Source organism: Crassostrea angulata, chromosome 2 (assembly GCF_025612915.1).
Source record: "Crassostrea angulata isolate pt1a10 chromosome 2, ASM2561291v2, whole genome shotgun sequence".
Taxonomy (NCBI): Eukaryota; Metazoa; Mollusca; class Bivalvia; order Ostreida; family Ostreidae; genus Magallana; species Magallana angulata.
Window position 1 is genome coordinate 34,468,919 of NC_069112.1, and position 19,568 is coordinate 34,488,486.

Genomic DNA, 19,568 nt, shown 5'->3' on the forward strand with positions numbered 1-19,568 from the left:
TTTTTACAACAAACGTACAATATGCTTCTAAAGCTATATTTACTCGTAAGAAGTTGGTGCATGTAAACGTCACTCCAAGGAAAACGAACTCCATTAATTGTCACCGTATAATGGCTGTCTTTACATTCCACATTCTTACTGATCGTATGGTACATTGTATAATGTTATTTGTAAATTCCGTTTTAATCAGGTTTTCATTTATTTACATTTTTGTAACCTGTACTATGGGACTTCCGGGAATAAACTAGTTAGTAAAACGTGCAGCACGGAGTTGGTTGTTCTTCGACATGTTCTTAAGAAACATGAATATTACATGGTGTCAGAAGTGGGAAGAAGAAACTATAGTAATTATACCATAATGGAACATATTCGTCCACCACCAGAATTGGATTTTTCCACGACAGATGGAAATTTACCTGAAAGATGGAGAAAATGGGAGCAAACCATGAAATTATACTTAACCATCGCCATGAATGGCAGAACCGACGCAGAGAAATGCAGTGCTTTCCTGTACATTATCGGTCAAGAAGGTAGAGAAATTTTCAATACTATGACAATAGTTGAAGAAGACAGAGACAAAGTAGATGTACTTTTCCAAAAGTTTAAGGAGTACTTCGCTCCGAGAGAAAACATAACAGTGTGGAGACATAGATTTCATACTAGGGTCCAAGGGAAAACAGAAACTATAGACCAGTATGTTACTGATTTAAGAATCATATCTAAGAACTGTAGATTTGACACATTAGAAGATGAAATGTTACGAGATAGAATTGTGTGTGGTGTACACTCCGAGAAAGTGAAAGAGAGACTTCTTAGAGACAATGAACTTACACTCATCAAAGCATTAAGCATATGTCGTGCAAATGAAGAATCACAGAGCAGGATGAAAGACTTACAACAAGAAGAACAGATCAGTGTTGTCAAGTGTGACAGAAACAGACAGTCGGTAAAACCGTCTACAGGAAATAGACATACATTCCAAAAAACTACTGGAACCGGTAATCAACACACATCTGGAAAACAGAAATACAGTGGTCCAAATTACAATTCGAGATCAACATTTACATGTGGTAAATGTGGGAAAAGTCACAGTCGAGGACATTGTCCGGCATTTGGGAAAAGATGTAGCAAGTGTCATTGGAAAAATCACTTCGCAGCAATGTGCAAGACTAAAGCTATTCATGCAAACGATCTAAACGGAGATGAAGATTCGCAAGACGAACAAAGAGAAGATTTTTTCATCGGATCGATCTCAAGCAAAAATAACAAAGATGAAATATATGTGAACCTAAAGATCAATAATAAAATAGTGAAGTTCAAGTTGGACACTGGATCACAAGTAAATATCCTCACAGATAAAATCTACGAAAAAATTCAGACAGGAGAACCACTCGTTGATACTAGTGTAAGACTTACCAGTTATTCGGGGGATTCCATACCAGTAGCAGGAAAATGTGTACTTCCATACAAAGATCAACAGTTAGAGTTCTATGTAACTACTGGAAATCAACCAACCATACTAGGATACAAATCCTGTTGTGAACTAGGATTTATAAAAGTCACCTTATCAACAGGAATATCACAGTGTTTCTCTCCTGTTGATGAATACACAAGTGTGTTTTCTGGACTTGGATGTTTGAAAGAACCTTATACGATATGTATTGATGACAAAATTAAACCTGTCATACACAGTCCAAGGCAAATACCAGCAGCTTTCCGTGATGAACTGAAGAAAACCCTGGACAACATGGAATCAAAAGGAGTTATTAAAAAAGTCGATCAACCTACTGATTGGGTGAATTCTCTCGTCATTGCAGAAAAAGTCAAAACGGGGAAACTTCGTGTGTGTTTAGATCCCAGAGATTTAAACAAAGCGATCAAGCAGGAACATTTTCAGTTACCAACTATTGAAGAAATTACATCAAGACTGTCTGGAGCTACTGTGTTCAGTAAACTCGATGCCAATAGTGGATACTGGCAAATACCCCTCGATGAAGCTAGTCAACTCCTCACTACGTTTCATTCACCATTTGGAAGATATTGTTTCTGTCGTATGCCTTTTGGTATCAAAAGTGCACAGGAAGTATTCCAAAAGAGAATTGCGCAACACTTTGACAATATTGATGGTGTAGAAGTTGACATTGATGATATACTAATATGGGGGAGAAATGAAGAGGAGCACAATAGAAGACTCAGAGCAGTGTTACAGCGATGCCAAGAGATCAACCTTACTCTAAATAAGGACAAATGTCTTTTCAATCAATCCGAAATTCAATACATAGGACATGTGATTTCGAAAAATGGAGTGAGACCTGATCCTACGAAAATAGAAGCCATTCTTAAAATGCCACCTCCAACTGACAAGAAAGGAGTCGAACGTCTTTTAGGAACTGTGAACTATCTTGCCAAATTTGTTCCTAATATGTTAGCGATTAACGAGCCTATCAGATCTTTACTCAGGAGTGATGTGTTGTTTACATGGGAAAAACCTCAACAGGATGCATTCGAAGCTATCAAAGACATTTTATCTCGTGAACCAATTCTGACTTTCTTCGATGTTAAAAAACCAGTATGTGTTAGTGTTGATGCTTCAAAGTGTGGTTTAGGTGCTGTGATCACTCAAGATGAAAGACCAATTGCATATGCATCTAGATCATTGACAGAGACTGAGAAGCGATATGCACAAATCGGAAAAGAACTGTTAGCTGTTACATTCGGTTTAGAGAGATTCCACCAGTATACCTATGGTGTCAATGTCATTGTTGAGAATGATCACAAACCATTGGAAAATATTCTAAGAAAATCATTAGTCCAAACTCCTCCAAGGCTACAAAGACTCTTACTTCGTTTACAGAAATACGATTTCAACTTCAAGTATGTTCCAGGAAAACAGTTGATCATTGCTGATACTCTATCTCGGGCTCATTTATCTCCGACAAAGCAACAAAAGAAGAAATTTGCGAGGAAATTGAAACTTATGTTCATTCCGTGTTTATACCAAGCATTCCCATTTCTAGAAACATACTTCAAGACATCAAAAAAGAAACAGCAAATGATGCTATTCTAAGTGAAGCTATTCGTCTTGTTAAAAGTGGTTGGCCTGAAAACAAAAATCAGCTACGGAAACCATTACAAGAGTACTGGAAGTTAAGATCAGAACTTACATGTGTAGACAGTTTGTTATTGATGAATGAAAGAATTGTTATTCCAGAAGTATTACAACCCGAAATTTTGAGATATCTACATGTTAGTCATCTTGGAATAGAGAAGACTAAAGCTCGTGCAAGAACTGTGGTTTACTGGATTGGTATGAATCGAGACATAACCGACATGATTGCCAAATGTCATACATGTACAGATATGAGAAACAAGAATCCTAAAGAGCCGTTAAATCCTACGCCAGTACCAGAAGGTCAATGACAAGTGCTTGGTTCAGATTTGTTCACGTTGAACAATGAGGATTATTTGATCGTTGTGGATTATTATTCCAAGTTTTTTGAAGTAGTCAATCTTGAGAACACTAGGAGCAAAACTGTGATCACACATATGAAGTCCATGTTTGCCCGTCATGGCATTCCTTATGAAGTGCGAAGCGATAATGGTCCTCAATATACTTCCAAGGAATTCAAAGATTTCTCCAGAAATTGGTGTTTCGAATATAAAACGTCGAGTCCATATAACCCACAAGGAAATGGTCGTGCAGAGAAAACCGTTCAAACCGTGAAAAGAATGTTAGAAAAAGCAAGGATAGATGGAAAGGATCCATATATCAGTTTACTAGAATACCGGAACACGCCAACAGACGTTGAATCTCCGGCAAAACTACTCATGAGCCGACAACTTAGATCAATATTACCAGTAACCAAAAATCAACTGAAACCAAAAGTAGTGCCAGATGACATTACCAGGCAGAAGAGGAAAATTACCCAGAATCGTCAGAAAACTTATTTCGATGTTGGAAGCCGAAAACTGTCAAGTTTGTCGCCAGGACAAAGAGTTAGATTCAGACACAGAGGACAGTGGCAACCCGGATATGTCAGGGATCAAGTCCATACCAGATCATACAACGTACAAGATCAGAATGGAGATCAATTTAGAAGAAATCGAAGAGACATCATACAGTCAAAAGAAACCAGTTTTAAAGAACCTATTGTTGAACTTGATGACGAAGACGAAGAGACAGTGAGAGAAAAAGAAACAAGTAATACAGAAGCTGGAAACCCGGACACTACAGAAGTTGAAGACGCGAGAAGTCCAGACATTGTTCAGCAAGTGCAACCGTACAAAACGCGTGCAGGCCGAGAAGTGCGTCGTCCGAAATATCTTAGTGAATATGTGTGATGGGGCAGAATAATCCCTTACTTATATATTTGCAATCAAGGCAGTCTACCTTGATGTGCACATGATGAGATATGTATACCGGTAAATGATCATAAATATTTGTACATATATATGTAAATATGTTATATATCTATTTCTTTCAATTGTGTCTATAATGAAACTATAAGTGAAATTCTCTATATGAAAAAAAAAAGACTTTTTAAATCATAATGCAAAATTTATTAAAGGGAAAGATATAATGTTATTTGTAAATTCCGTTTTTATCAGGTTTTCATTTATTTACATTTTTGTAACCTGTACTATGGGACTTCCGGGAATAAACTAGTTACAATGTAGTAAAACGTGCAGCACGGAGTTGGTTGTTCTTCGACATGTTCTTAAGAAACATGAATATTACATATGGTTTTCTTATACTATTATAATTGTTAAAATTAACTTTTAAACAATGTCAAGTGCTAAACACAGTGTACTGAGTTATACTTTTATAGCAAAATTAATTTACTGCATTTTTTCAAGTGTGCTTTACACACGTGTGCTTAGAGAAAATTCGGACGACACGTACCATTTCCGTATAAAATCGCTTGTTATGGTCTTTAGAACAATAAGATTTTAAACTAAGACCAATTCTGACTAATTCTTTATTTCCTATGTATTAATTTGCTTCCTGTGTATACCGATTAGCAACGTTCACGACCACAGGTAGACTGCAAACCCCGGAGGCTTTCACACCTCTAATAATTAAGCCCCGCCCTCACCTACCCGGTAAAAATGTTCGGCCTTTAAAGTCCAGACCAGTTATCTTCTCTCTTTTGAAAAAAAAAAGTCAGTATGTTGAGCAATATGGTAATTTTTTTTATCGTTAAAAAAGTTGTTAATTCATAGTTTTAAATTCTCTTAATTTCAAAACTTTAATGTTACATATATACGTATATTTATTTGACAATATTGATTAAATGAAATTCATTGTAAAAAAAAAAATCAACTAGATATTTAGTTACTAAAGCATTGATTTTGAAATATATAAAAATTTCCCCTTTTTATTGAATAAGTTGCTATATTTTGTATGATAATTGGATTCCGAGTTTTTAGATAAATACATGAGTGGATCGGAGGATTGGGGGGGGGGGGGGGGGTCAGAGGATAATTTAATTTTTTTTAAACTTACATACTACAAATATCCAAAATATGTCTAAGCTCCCCCAGAAAACAAGTATCCCTGCCCTTTCCCTGGAAAGAATTCTGACCGCGCATGTAATTATAAATGAACTTAAAGAAATAGAAGCCCATTTTCTCTCTTGTAAGCAATAGGAAAGAATAAAAAAAAATCCAGATTTTGGTCTCAAATAAAGTAAATATTCAATTCATTGTTTAAACATAAGAACTTATAAAACATACTAGGTACAGAGGGTTATAGTGTTGTACAGTATTTGTCAGTACCCTGTACATTGGGGTACAGTGGGGTACAGTGCTGGTCGGTGCCCCGTACAGTGGTGTACAGTGAGGTACAGTGCTGGTCAGTGGGTAGGTACTGTGCTGTCCAGTGGAGTACAGTGGGTCTGTACAGTGGGGTACAGTGGGATACAGTGTGGTACAGTAGCTCTGTACAGTGGGTGTACAGTGGAATTACAGTAGGGTACAGTGGTTATACAGTAGATGTCAGACAATGTCAGTCAATATTTGGGAATATCAGTGGATTTTGAATTCAGTAGTGTTACCGACACGGTAAAAAATACAAAAGATTTGAATAACCCCGCCTTACATGTAAATAGGTCACTTGACATCCATCTCGGTCAATGAACAGTAATGGTGACGACAAGAAAGATAGGCATATCGCTAGGTTTGAAAGATTTGGCAATGAAAGAGAAAAAAGACAGACTGACAAGGATAAGAACAAAGGGGATATTGTCTTCGAAGTCCATGAGAATTAAATCCGAATTAAAAAAATGTTTCCAAAAAGCTTGCCTGACTAAACAAAATTATTAAATGGAAGAATGATTAGATCGATGAGGCTATCTTTTAAAAAAAAAAATAATTTTCGCTGATGATCTTAAACGGAACGTTAATTTATGAAGAAATTTCAGTCTTTTCTTTGATCTAGTGCATGCTCATCACTTGAAATTTAATGATTTCATTTTATTTTAGGAATGCACATGCGTGTATGAATCAAGTTTTTGCATGTAAGCTTGAAAGCTGAAGATAAAACAATCAAATTTTAAATTATTTTTGTTATATTGATAAATATTAAGGGAATAGGAAAGGATATTTAAGCACGTATTATCTTCATCCAAAAAATCTTGACAAGCAATTAAAAAACGCGGGATTAGCACAATTTCGGGTAGTTGCCGGAACACCGATTTTCCTCGATTTTTAAAGGCGCCCTATTATTTGGTTAGCCCTGTGTACTTCCTGTGTAAAAGGTACTCATAGCAGTAATTTTAAAAATGACAAAGTCGATAAATTGTTTTCATGGAAAGTGGCAGACCTTAAGTGTTTTCTTTTAGAGAGAGGCGTATCGTGTTCTTTCAGTCGGAAATTTGGTTCGGTAAAGTTGAGCTTGCAGTGGAACAGGTCATTCCTACTGACGAAGAAGGTAACTACAAAGTAATGGGCATTAAAAGGAGAACTGTAGAAGAAAACGGGGAACGTCATCCTTCCATCCCCCACTGACGACTTTACCTGGTACAAGTGTATCACTTCTTTTCCAGATATTCACACTTGGGATATTTTGTGGTTTTCTTCATGACTTTCTGTAAGTGGAACAGTCATCGTTTGCAATCGTACAAAAATGACAAAGGGGTTGGTTTGTTAAGTTCAAACCATATTGAGCATGCGCAAGTATCTGTAACATTTCAAAATAATTATTAGTATATAAAATCTTACTCTATTCCCGAGACGAAACTTACTTCTGATCCCTTCCTGGTTGAAATCTTTCAGCGGGATCATGAATTCTATAACTTTAGCGAAAAACGTATTAAGATCATAAAAGAGTACATGCCATGATATTGGGGTAAAAGAATATAGTCAAAAAATTAACTTTCCCATAATTCATAACTTTCAAGATAGGTTTTATGTGTATATGTCTTTGCATATAAACTTAAACAAGGTGGCTAGTACACATGTTTTATTTAAACTGGATATGACACAAAAAGGAATCTCTCTTTCCATTTCCATAAAACTCGGCCAGTCTGTGAATGTAATTCTGTAAAAAATGATCAGTTCAAAATATACTTAAACAATTTATTGTGTCCGGGTTAATATTTTGAACTTAAGAATTTATTTAAAATATATTTATTAAGTAACCATATTTTCTGACGTGTCCATAGTTTGTGGCCATGGCTTTCTGCATATTATCAGGTAAGTTCCTTGGGTCCAGTGATTCAAATGCCTGTAGTATTAGATAATTTATGAAAGCATCCCTCACCTCAGCAATGAGACTGTAAATGAATGGAACACGAGTTTGTTCAATAAACTGCTGTGGAGTTATGTCTACCAATACACCACCCCTTCTTCTCATGCAAGATTTTTCCTATCATAAATTTCATTTAAGAAATTTCTAACACCAGAGAACATGGTTGACCCATCATTATTTTACAATGCTTCAATCAGTGAATGTAGAGTGTCAGTAGTTTGCTTGACTCGTGATACACATGTAGTATATGTGAAAAAATAACTTCTGAACTTTGCAGGTACTGGCTTAAAATATGAAAAGGATGAAGAAAATAACACTATAGTAAAATCATACCACAACTGGCATTTTAATAAGAGCAGCTCTTATACCATATATTTCAGCATCTCTTTTCTCATTGTATATATATATCATCAAGTACATCCAGCACCTTGACAGATCTTTCCGTCACTCGTTTGCATGATGATAGATCAGTTAGCCACCCTGTAGTTGCTGCTCTTATCGGTGTCAAAGCTTTTCAAAACATATGCTTGTTGTACATCATAAAACATAGCAAACATCTGTGGAGAATATTCAAAAAGTTTCCACAATGCCAAAAGTACACTGTCCACTTCCACTAGCAATTGATACTGCTTCATCAATCATTCATGATATCAAATAAGAAAATTAATTTTTAAACAATATTTGATATTTGATTCCAAACTTCTCTACCTGAGACTTCACCACTCATGGTGTTGGTACCATCAAACCCAAGGAACCTTACTTTGATCAGGTCTATGTGTTTCGCTGTAAAGAACTGTTCGATTGCCGACGATAAACTAAGTGCATCAGTTTTCTTTACATGTATGTGTCCAAGACAATGTTCCTTCACCTCAACATTATGAATCCATTTGCATAGAATGGAGAACTGTTCTCTATTTGCCTGGTCTGTACTTTCATCTGCTAACAGTGAGAAATAGTTAGCATTTTGCAATGACTCCTACAGTTCTTGCTCAATAGGCTTACTAATTGAATCAATAATGTCAGACACTAATGTAGGTGACAAGTACGTAATATGTGGGTTTGAAGCTACCCTCAAACCCAGATCTGCAATAAATCTCACAAAGTCCTCAAAAGTGATACACTGGACCCATCTCTTCTAGATCATAAAATATGCACATTTTACAAGTTTTGAAAGTACTTTCTTGTTGATTCTTTTTTGTTGCCTTCAAAAGCAGCAGTTGAAAATGGTGACTAAGTCCCTTTCTTTCACTCTATTCTTGTAAAGTGTGTGTATTTATAAACGACATGATGGATATGTCGTTGGGATTTCTTGTGTTTTTTCAAGTTAACGTGTTGGATGGGTCCCTGACTTTACTCCTTTGTCTATAAATTTCCGTGGTGGGGCTGATGCTGAAATCAACATATTTTACAGCAGTAGCTATTCTTTGAAATGTTCCAATACAGCCAAGACTCATATAGACAGATTCATATTTCACCAAGGAAAAAGTCCGTAAATTCCCAATTATGTGGTAACGCAGGTGTCGTCGGAAGTTGGGAAATTGAACAATTATAATGATGATAAACAACTTTGACTATATATGTCCTCATTGTCTCTTGGTCTTACCTCTGTTTTCTCATTGAAAAGAATTTCACTGGAGCTTGAACTTGTGGCGTTTCTATCCGGGTTCTCATCAATTTCTACCTCATTTTCCTTTGTCACTGTGCTATAAGACCGGTTTGAAATAAGAGTTTATTGTTTTTTATTGCTTGTCCGTGTCGTTCTGCTTTGAATTTGTATATCGTTTTCTGGATTTTTGAGATGGATGACGGTCAGTTATTGTCTTTTTTCATTCTAATTTTGTTACCGTCTTCCAAGGAAGACGGAATAAAGAGTTGAAATAATTTACGGTCTCCGGGTTGTGCACTTCCTCTCCTTTGTGATTGGTAGATAATACATGATGTGAAAATCTACATTTATTTCATTGGTTGAAATACTGTTCGGCACAAGGGAGATAAATATCTGATGATCTTTTTCACCTACGACCTAACAAATTTCGTAGATTTCAAATCTTAAAAAGTGAGAAAACAAAAAAGCAATACAAATTGTTGCTATGAATGAAATTCAGCCTTCGATTTTAAGGTCCAACTAGTTGAAAGTAAAATTCAAATATATCTAATGAAATTATTTGTTTATCTTTTAGTATTGTTAATCAAATATTAATACAAAAATGTATATTGATGCGGTATAGCTGATATTGGTAAAGGTATTTGCACCTTAGATAGGTAAAACTAATATCAGCGGAATAACTATGATTTTATTAAAATAATTCGAGTCTACGACCTTTCATACGATCTCTTTTACCTTACTCTAGTCGATCACAACTTTCAAGCTGGGTACGCATTTCTCAATTTTAGACACGCAGGCTTAGAAGACACATAATGACATAAAAATGTTCCACTTGCCATGCTATGTAAAGGAAGGTGACATTCACATAAAAACAATGAAAATTAAATGCGGTTTAGGGTTTGCCTTAAAGACGGTAAGCTTTTTTAAAAAGCTTAACTTGTTTTCTTTTGATATTTCGAATTGAATGACATGATTGTGGTGTATTTTTATTAGACAACCATTCCAACTTTTAAAAAAATTAAAACATAGATCCCGCTCTACAAAGTACGCAACGCAAACATCCGTATTATTCCGAATAATTTCACGGAACTTCTCGGATTGCTCGTACACCAAGCAAAAAATACATCAAAACATTTTTGTCATTTTTGAAGGGCTTTCTTCCTTTTTTTTTTAACTTTTGATAAATTATAAACTACTTTTAGTATTGGGAATTTTTTTAGTATAATTTTCAAGAAAAAAAAACCCATGCACTTTTCAGCATTGTGAATTGGGCCGATTTTCGGCCCCGGAGAGACCCTAAAAAATCTCTGGAATTATGGCGGACACTGTACGAGTGGCGTTCAGCTTTAACGAAGAAGAGGTATATCAACATAGACGTTTGCCGTACAAGACACAGATTTACGTCATCAGTTAGGTAAAGATTTTGAACCTCTCATAGCAAATACAGAGCAGTACATTGATCTTGGATCAAGTCAGCAGTGCGAGTAAGCCAACCGTAAAGTAACAATGAGACCTCCAAAGTCCCTTCATTATGGAAACTCTGAGTTCATCGACTTCAAAATGCATGCAACTGCAACATTTATCAGTGAAGTACGCAGATATATCTAATGGTGTAAATGCTGTAAATATAAGCTTTGTAATGTTGCTTTTGAGAATTGTATCGTATGCAGAATAATTGTTTTTGAGTTTTGCATTGAAGCCTTTAACTTATTTCTATATACAGAAATTAATAGGAAAAATTGTTAAAACGTCTTTATAATTTTAAATTTTAAATTTCAATCAATATATGAAGTTTTTATTACATAAGGTTTATCATTTATATAAAGTTTCGGGTCGTTCAAGTCTTAATACTTCAGGTCTTTGGTATGTCACTTTCACTTCCGGTTGCCAGAGTAACTGCATAAGAGAGTTAATTAAAATCACCCCTCCCCCCAAAAAAATAAAAGGTATCAGGCCAACGGAATTTCTGTTAGTTTACAAAACAACATGCCAAGAGAAAGATAATGAGATGCAAGCAGACGCAGGAAAAAAATTCAGCTCCCTTCAATCAAGCTAAAACGTCATGTTCTGAAACAACAAAGAACTGTAATTTAGGCAACTCATAAAGAACCTAAGGGAGATCAGTCAAGATCAGGTATGTCTAGACCGATATGTTGTATGTAAATGTTGACATCCTTCTCCATTCGGAACGCGCACTCTCTACATTGAGGTCAGGCACCGGTTAATTTGAACACATGTAATTCTGCAATTCAAAATGGAGGACAAAGTAAGTGTGCGACTCGCATAAAAAACGTGTCTCTTATCTCTAGTGAAATGGTTTTACTATTATTTATTTGCCTTATTGTATTCCTATGTTGATTTTATTATGTTTCCTTTTATTATTTTGCCGTGTCGCGCATCTAGAATCGCCAAAACACCTAGAATTCATAATGTAAACAAATGGAGTGTACTAACGGTGGTAAACTTTGGCAGTTATTATTCTATAACCCAGAGACCGTCATCTAAATGGTGGTACAGTATCAGTTACAAGAGGATCAACATTTTCGTTGACGCAAGGGTCATTTATTGTCGCGTTGTTTTTAATCCATTAATTTGCTCTGATTGAAGGTAATCATTCCTTTACTGTATGCATCGCTTTTTTCTTTATTAAAATACATTTTCATCCATTAAAAATATGAATGTAAATGTAAAAACGTAGTGTCACTCAATTCTTTGAATCTGTTTTACTCGGGAGACTTGTGGGTTCGAATATAATTTAAAGCAGTTATAATGGTTTAGTCTCCTTTTCTTTCCCCTGCTCTCACATCAGACACTATTTTTGTTCACTTAGCAGTATTAAATGATAATTTGTTATAGAGTGTTTAATAGGCTCAGTACTGCCATGTTCCTGACTACAGATATATGTATAATGGATCAAGGTTCGAATCCTAGTCTGGTTCTTTTAAGTGATTTATTCCACGCTGTTACATTATGTGCCATGACTAATCCCTGAAAATGACTACTTAACACCTGCCAGGAGAAAGATTCTAGGTCTTGGAGAGTACAGGGATGTTTTGATAACCAGGACCAGTAGAGCACCTAAATAGTAATTCAGGGGGTTCACGTTCGAATCCTGGTTTGGTCAAAAATTAAATCTCCCATCTTGTTCCTTCATACTAAATGCTATGTTGGTTATTTAATAAGCCGTCTTTTAATTTCATGTGTCCTCTTTATTTTGATTTTGATTTTCATGCGTCTTTTTTTATTTATGACTGAGTTATCATGTGTCCTCACTGGGTTTTCATGTGTCTTTTTGATTTATAATTGGTTTTTCATTTGTCTTTTTCATTTTTCTCCCTTTATAGATATTGAAGATATATAGCATTCTGCTATTAACAATGTATTTAGCACCACATTCTCGTACAAATTGTGTAGATTAAATTCAAATATATATCTATAAAGATGTCAAGAGTCACAACTTCTAATATATTTTTCATTTTGTTTTGTATTTGATAGTGAATTGTTTCATTTTACTGGAAGAGCTCTTGAACTTAAATGCTACATATTGTTGCAGGAATATCCTTTCTTTATATCCTTTCACAATTATTCATTGTGCAAGTCCCCTGTCAGAACACGCCAGACAAGAAGACCCAGAGGTACCCCTACAGGAGCAACTCCACTGCAGCCCCATAAGGTTTTTCAGAAATAAAATCTTTATCTTTCAATCCAATTCATTTGAAATAATACAAATATAATGTTGATTTGAGCTGCAATTATATGAACTTATCAATTTTTGCATTATCTGTATTATATGAATTCTATTAATTTATGACAGTTTGCCAAGGAAAATGCACGGAATCAACAATGGACTCTGGAAGAAAGAGGCACTCTGTGGACTTATGTAGCTGAGAACTGTGGAGAGCCTCTTTCTAACTCTGAGGAGTTTTGGCAGAACTGTGCCATACACCTTTCAGAAGTGCATGGTTTAAGAACCGGTATTGTTCAGAATTATTGACATATAAGATTACAGAGTATGTGTCAACTCCTTTTTTTCCACAGGCACTGGTGTACTTATTGAATATAACTGTAATTTAATGCAAAAATGCTATTGAAAAAGGATAAATATCTTTTGACATCTTTCTGAACATGATACACTGTTTATCAAATTTGTATTTGATCTTATTGCGTCAAGTTATGAAAACTGATGTTTTCAATATTCATAAATTTTATGTTCTGATTAATTCAAAGGAGACCCATGTAGACAACAATACAAGGGGAACAAGTCCTTGTTTTTGGAGCTATCAGATCCACCTTCTATAACATCTGTTTTCACACAGACACCACCTATTTGTACCGCATCAAATCAACTTTTACAGAACCTGAAGTTCCAGTTTTGATGTATTTAATTCAATATCTGATTTTCTATTATACCGGTATATACTTATGCATATCATAATACATTTGCATCATATTATCACATAAATGATCATACTGAGTAGGATGTATGCCTTTGATTGATGAAACTAATTATATGACCAACCCCATATCTATTATTAAAAAAAAGGTGAAAGTACATTTTGAAAAATATAATTTGTGATAAATTTAACACTTTCATAGGAGTTCAACATATACCATACAACAAGCAGACCACAGCATTAGCCTTCAAGACAGAGCAGATTTTAAGCACAGTTACTCATGGTAATGCCAATGACATTGCAGCGATAGTGATGGCAATCAAACAAACGCGAAAGGAAATAGAAAAAATCTTTAAAAATGGTATCAATTCAGACGCTGCCTTAATTACAAATAATAAGTCTGTTTTGTATAACAAGTCTTTTGAAGATTTGCAGTCGTTTTAGTGGGCTGATGTTGTTGGTGAAATGGTTGTTTGCCAGCCTACTTTAGCAAATATATTGCTTACTGTTATCTCAAGAAATAAGGCGACGACAGATAGTCTCTCAGAAAACTTGGTGCCAAAACTTGGACTGATCTACAGCATATTAATGCAGGGACGGTACCATAAGCTGAGTTTGGTTCAGAGAGATCTGGCTATTGTGCTGAAAGATGAACAGACTCATGAAAAGGTAAAAAGCCTAGTCATAATTGCTAGTTATGAATGTCATGGTGCTATATTGTTAGCTCTGATAATTTCTTAAATGTGCTGGTACATTTTTAACTATTATTACAATATTACTTGAAAATAATATCATTAAATATACCCTGACTTTTTTTGTATTTTCATCATTATGCATGTTCCTGTTGGTAAATCAGAATCTGTGATCTGACCTAGATATTAGAACTTCCATCTTAACTTACTCTGCACTTTAAATACTCAGTATCTACCCTTCCCTTGTTGTCTGTGTTGCAATAGCTCTTGTATGTAATAAATTGCATGTACTACTTGATGTAGATGTATGTCTGCTTTACTGTGAGCATCTTATGGAAACTTGTGGGTTCAATTCCACCACTGCTTATTTGAATGGTTAAAAGTAGTGTTCATGTATATTACTTGGCAAAATTTTCATTCTTTATTTAATCGCTTTCTTATTCCTTTTCTTAATTGTAATTTTTTTCTCTCTTTAAACTTATTCTTCAAATATTGCCTTATATGACTATACATCTATATATTTATTCATTCAAGAAAACAACTTAACATTATACATATGCTTTTTAGTAAATGATAATAATTTTTTCAAAAATTATTTTAGGTATTTGATCGATTGGAACCCATCGGCATAACAAGCTCCTACTCCACATTACTGAGGGTCATAGAGGAAGTTGGTGATAGCTGTTATGAAAACATTCTTAACGAACTAAAGAATGGAAAAAAGTACCGTCTCATAGGTGACAATGTGAATTTTCGTGTTGATAAAAAGTTTCAACGTAGCAATGAAAAGCAAAGTCAACACTACCACTGGTTTGCATCGTGTGCTATTATTCAAAATTGTTAATTTTCTCAATACGCTGATGTCCCTCAAGGACCAGTTAGAGGTCTTGATCTGACACATATATTACCATCTGAAACTGATATTGCTGCTCTGAAGACTAATTATACCTGTCGCATTGCCAAAGTAGCTAAAGAATTTATTCCAGCATTGTCCTTTCTTGCTACAACTGATATTAACCTGAATACCCAGACATTATTCAAAAGAAAACTAAATCCATTCTCCTTCCTGTCCAACCTTTAAATGAGCAATGCTACAGCGATGTATTCAAAATTTTGGACTCTTATCAGGAATTTGTTACAGAAATAAATGAAAAATCAGAAACCAGTTTCGACTCTATCCAAATTGGTGGTGATCAGTTAACACGGGAAAGATTTTCAGGTGCAAAAACTCTTAGAGGTGGTTCATATACAGCCAAGGAAAGATTTGAGAATCTATATCCCATCACTTTTAAACTATTACATACATCAATGAACATTCTTGAATTGATGTTTAAAGTACTTTTTAAGAAGAAAACATTTGATAAAGGGACATTAAATGGAGAAGAAGTCAAGTTAAACAGATCCTCTGTACATGAAGATGTAAAAAATCATTATGATGATGACAATGACTTTGTTGTGAGCTTTGTAAAATCCTACATAGCTGCCGCTCTAATGGATTTTTTTTTGGCATTAAAGACAGGGCTTCAACTTTGACCAAAAATAAACCTCCATCCGACCCGTCAGAACTGAAAAAATGGCAGGAAGAAGTCCTTGAAACTTTCCTTGATGAATATATATTGAAATGAGATCACCAAATTACCTGCACACACAACACTTTAAATTTGATGTTACCAGATGGGACACGGATTAAGATTCACATCCCATTATCAAATCCCCATAATCCAAGTACTACAAATCAAAATACAAAAAATGATGTATATAAGTATGGAGTGTTAGTGATGGAATTGGGATTAATGTTCCTAGATTTTCAGGATGTTTGCAAATCCCAAGATAGAGCTAGACTGATGACTGTTATGAAATGTATGATGATGATGTTTAAAACGATGAACAATAACTCAAAATATGCTTTCGAAATTTTGCGTTTCCTTTGCTTTTACCAGGCATCATATAGCCTTCAGACTTCGTATCAGTCAATTCATTGTCAGTTTATGAATACACATGGGAAACTAGAAAACTGACCAGTCAGGAAGGGCCCCGCTATGACATTTAATATACAGAATTGAAAAAAAACTTTAAATTCCATCCTCTTTAAATTAACAATGATGAAAAATTAGTGCCCGGCATAAGATGTAAGGAACTGCAATATATAGGATCTCATGATTTGTAGTTGGATATGATTTTCATCCAACAATTCAAGTGTTAAACTGAGGGGTAAAAATATAAGGGTGCAGCTCATGGAATGAAAGTTTAATTTGATTACATTAAAAAAAAATATTTGAAAATTATAAGTAACAACTGTATTTTTAAAATTTCAAGATAATTCCTGAATGTCCAATAACTCTAAAAAGTAACCTTGTACATGTATCTGCATATAAAAATAAGTCTTATAAAAAAACTAAATTAAATGTGTATTTAAAAAAAAATTAAACAGGTGTTTTATAAAATGCAAGCCTTCAGTGAATGCAAATACATTGTATCACCCAGGGTTGACCTCAACTTCAAAACAAACATCAGTTGCAGACAAAGCTGTTCATTAATCTTCATATGACAGATAGAGATAATCCTCTATATTTTCTGCAGCAGGCAAGATAATTAATCCCAGGGGGTTAATTGTTCTGCTCTCTCATCCTTTTCTTCTAAATTTACAATAAGATTTTGTTTTCAGAAATGATTGAATGGGGTTTTTATCTGATTACCAGTTAAAATTAACAGCATTAAGGCAGAAAAAAATAAAATAAACAATTAAAAAATAAAATAGTGAAAAAGGATATCTTAATATATATCTTGATTTTAGAATTCAATAAAATTATCATAAATCATTGTGTACGGTATTTTAACCAAAATAATGTATGAATATTATATTTAAAATCCATATTTCAAAGAATGTACACAATACTACACATCATTCAAAATTGACCTTAACTTCAAAACAAAGTTCATATGCAGACACAGGCAGTGCAGTAATTAATCTCAGTGTGACAGATAAAGATAAAGCTTAGGATTTTCTTCCTGTGAAAGGTTAATTATTCCCAAAGGACAAATATTGCACAGCCTTCCTAGTATACAATGGTAACATTCTCAGCAGTTATCTCTCTTTGCCCATTCATTCTTATGCATAGTTAAGGAATCTACCCCACCACCCAAGCTCCAAACCAGAAGACATAGAGAACCAAACTTAGCATCAAAATATGTATTTCTGCCTACTGAACTACCATACCAAATTTGAACTTGATTGGGCAACCATAAAAAAAGTTATTAGAGAAAAACAAAAATTTGTGGACGAAAGAGTGACAGACGGACAGACAGAATGACGGACGGACAGAGTGATTACTATAGGGCACCCGCAAATCCTTGCGGGGCCCTTACTAGACTCATCTATCTCTGCAGATCTGCATATGGAGCACATGGTCAAAAAGACTAAAAGTATGCTTAAAAGCCTAGGATCAAACAAAACACCTGAAATTATTGTTAAAAGATCAAAAGCCTTAGCTGATATGGATGCCATCTCTCATCATTATGACACAGACACTAATGTAAATTTGAGATCGCATCACCACAAATTGAAAAATGCAAATGACGATGAAATAAAAATGATACAAGATATAATGGAAGTCAATCCGTTTGTCTATACACCAGGAAGGTGTTTTGAATTTTTCAAAGGACTAACTAGTCCTCTTCTGTTCTCTATCAATGACAATAAATACAAGGCCTGGGTGGAACATCATAAAAGTATACTGGACTATGACTTTGGAAAGTAGGCTGCAAGAATCATGTAAGTACATGTTCTTTATATAGACAGATTTTCACCCTATATATACATGCACATACTTGTAAATGGGTTAAATATAGCAGTCATCATATTATACCTCCTTTCATTTGCTGTTTAAGTGCAGGCAAATGGGTTTTGAAGTTAAATATATATAGATTCTGAAGCTTCTGTCAAAATACAACAATCTGTGAATTTACATTTAATTTTATTATTATGAATATAACTTGCCAATTGAAAAAAAAATGCTAAGGATAGATTTCTTCATTAATAAGTCCTTAAATATGAATTTCAATGTGACAGTCATCATAAAATGCTCATATACTAATCACACTTATTATTCTATCCTGGTGTCATGATCATTCATGCACATTAAGCAAGAATCACAGTTTAAAGGATACATATAAATAACATTTGTGGCAAATCAATGTGTTATTAGAAATTGGAATTGCAAAATGAAGAAAGAAAATAAGTATAACTGACATAAAGCAATATAAACAGACACAATATATCAATCCGTTTACAGCATGTACATGTACCGTACAGTGTTCAGTCATTTTGAAATGATGATAAGATAGCAAAAAGTGAACTAGAAACTGACTCTTGAATTTAGCAATTTAGAAATATATGATTCATCTTTTATGAATTCAAAACAATCAACAATAATCTGGACTTTTTCTTCAGACAAAATAAATTTTAATCTCCTGAAGGGTCGGCATTTATGTATGTCTGAAGAGAGAGTCTAACATAATGCCTTTGTTCCAGCGAAGGAACCTTAAAACCAAAAACATTTGCTCCTTCCTTACAACAAACATCGCGACAGTTATCCACACTTTCAAAGGGTGCATCAAAATATGCAGAGAGATGCCACCGTAAACAACCCCTAACGCGGGGGAGTCGACAAAAAGTAGGGGGTAGGGGGGGGAGTCGATCCCAACGCATGGGGGAGTCGATTTTCTTCGCTTCGGAGACGGAAGGAATTTAGGTCACGCCTTTTGTAGGTATTTATAAGAAGTATTTCCAAAAAAGATATACCGCACGGAAGACAGCGATAGTCAAACTTTGTGTCGGTCATTGTTCCGAGTTCTCTATGCGTCTAGTAGTCTCAAACACTTCAAAACTATTTAACAAATTTCAAATTCACGGTTATCGGGTGGTCAAAATATGCCCGATTTGTAAAATATACGACTTGCTTTGGGTTACAGACAGTTGACACAGCCAAACAAATGATCAACCTTACAAGTGCAATAATCAAATCTTAACAAAAATTGGGAAAAAAATGAATAAACAAGACATTTTCTGTTTAGATGTAACGGTGACGTAGGGGGAAGTCGATTTTTGGAAAACAGAACGCACGAGG

The 19,568-nt window shown here is 34.7% G+C and overlaps 2 protein-coding genes and 1 pseudogene across 2 annotated transcripts; all 3 read left to right on the forward strand.

Annotated features, from left to right (window-relative positions):
* The first annotated feature begins 358 nt into the window (after positions 1-358).
* On the forward strand, positions 359-3,067 carry LOC128174243 (uncharacterized protein K02A2.6-like). The gene has a single exon (XM_052839839.1). The coding sequence runs from the start codon at positions 359-361 to the stop codon at positions 3,065-3,067; it is 2,709 nt and encodes a 902-aa protein (XP_052695799.1).
* Positions 3,068-3,546: 479 nt separating this feature from the next.
* LOC128174244 (uncharacterized protein K02A2.6-like) lies at positions 3,547-4,341 on the forward strand. The gene has a single exon (XM_052839841.1). The coding sequence runs from the start codon at positions 3,547-3,549 to the stop codon at positions 4,339-4,341; it is 795 nt and encodes a 264-aa protein (XP_052695801.1).
* Positions 4,342-10,671: 6,330 nt separating this feature from the next.
* On the forward strand, positions 10,672-18,200 carry LOC128174245 (uncharacterized; annotated as a pseudogene).
* Positions 18,201-19,568: the final 1,368 nt, after the last annotated feature.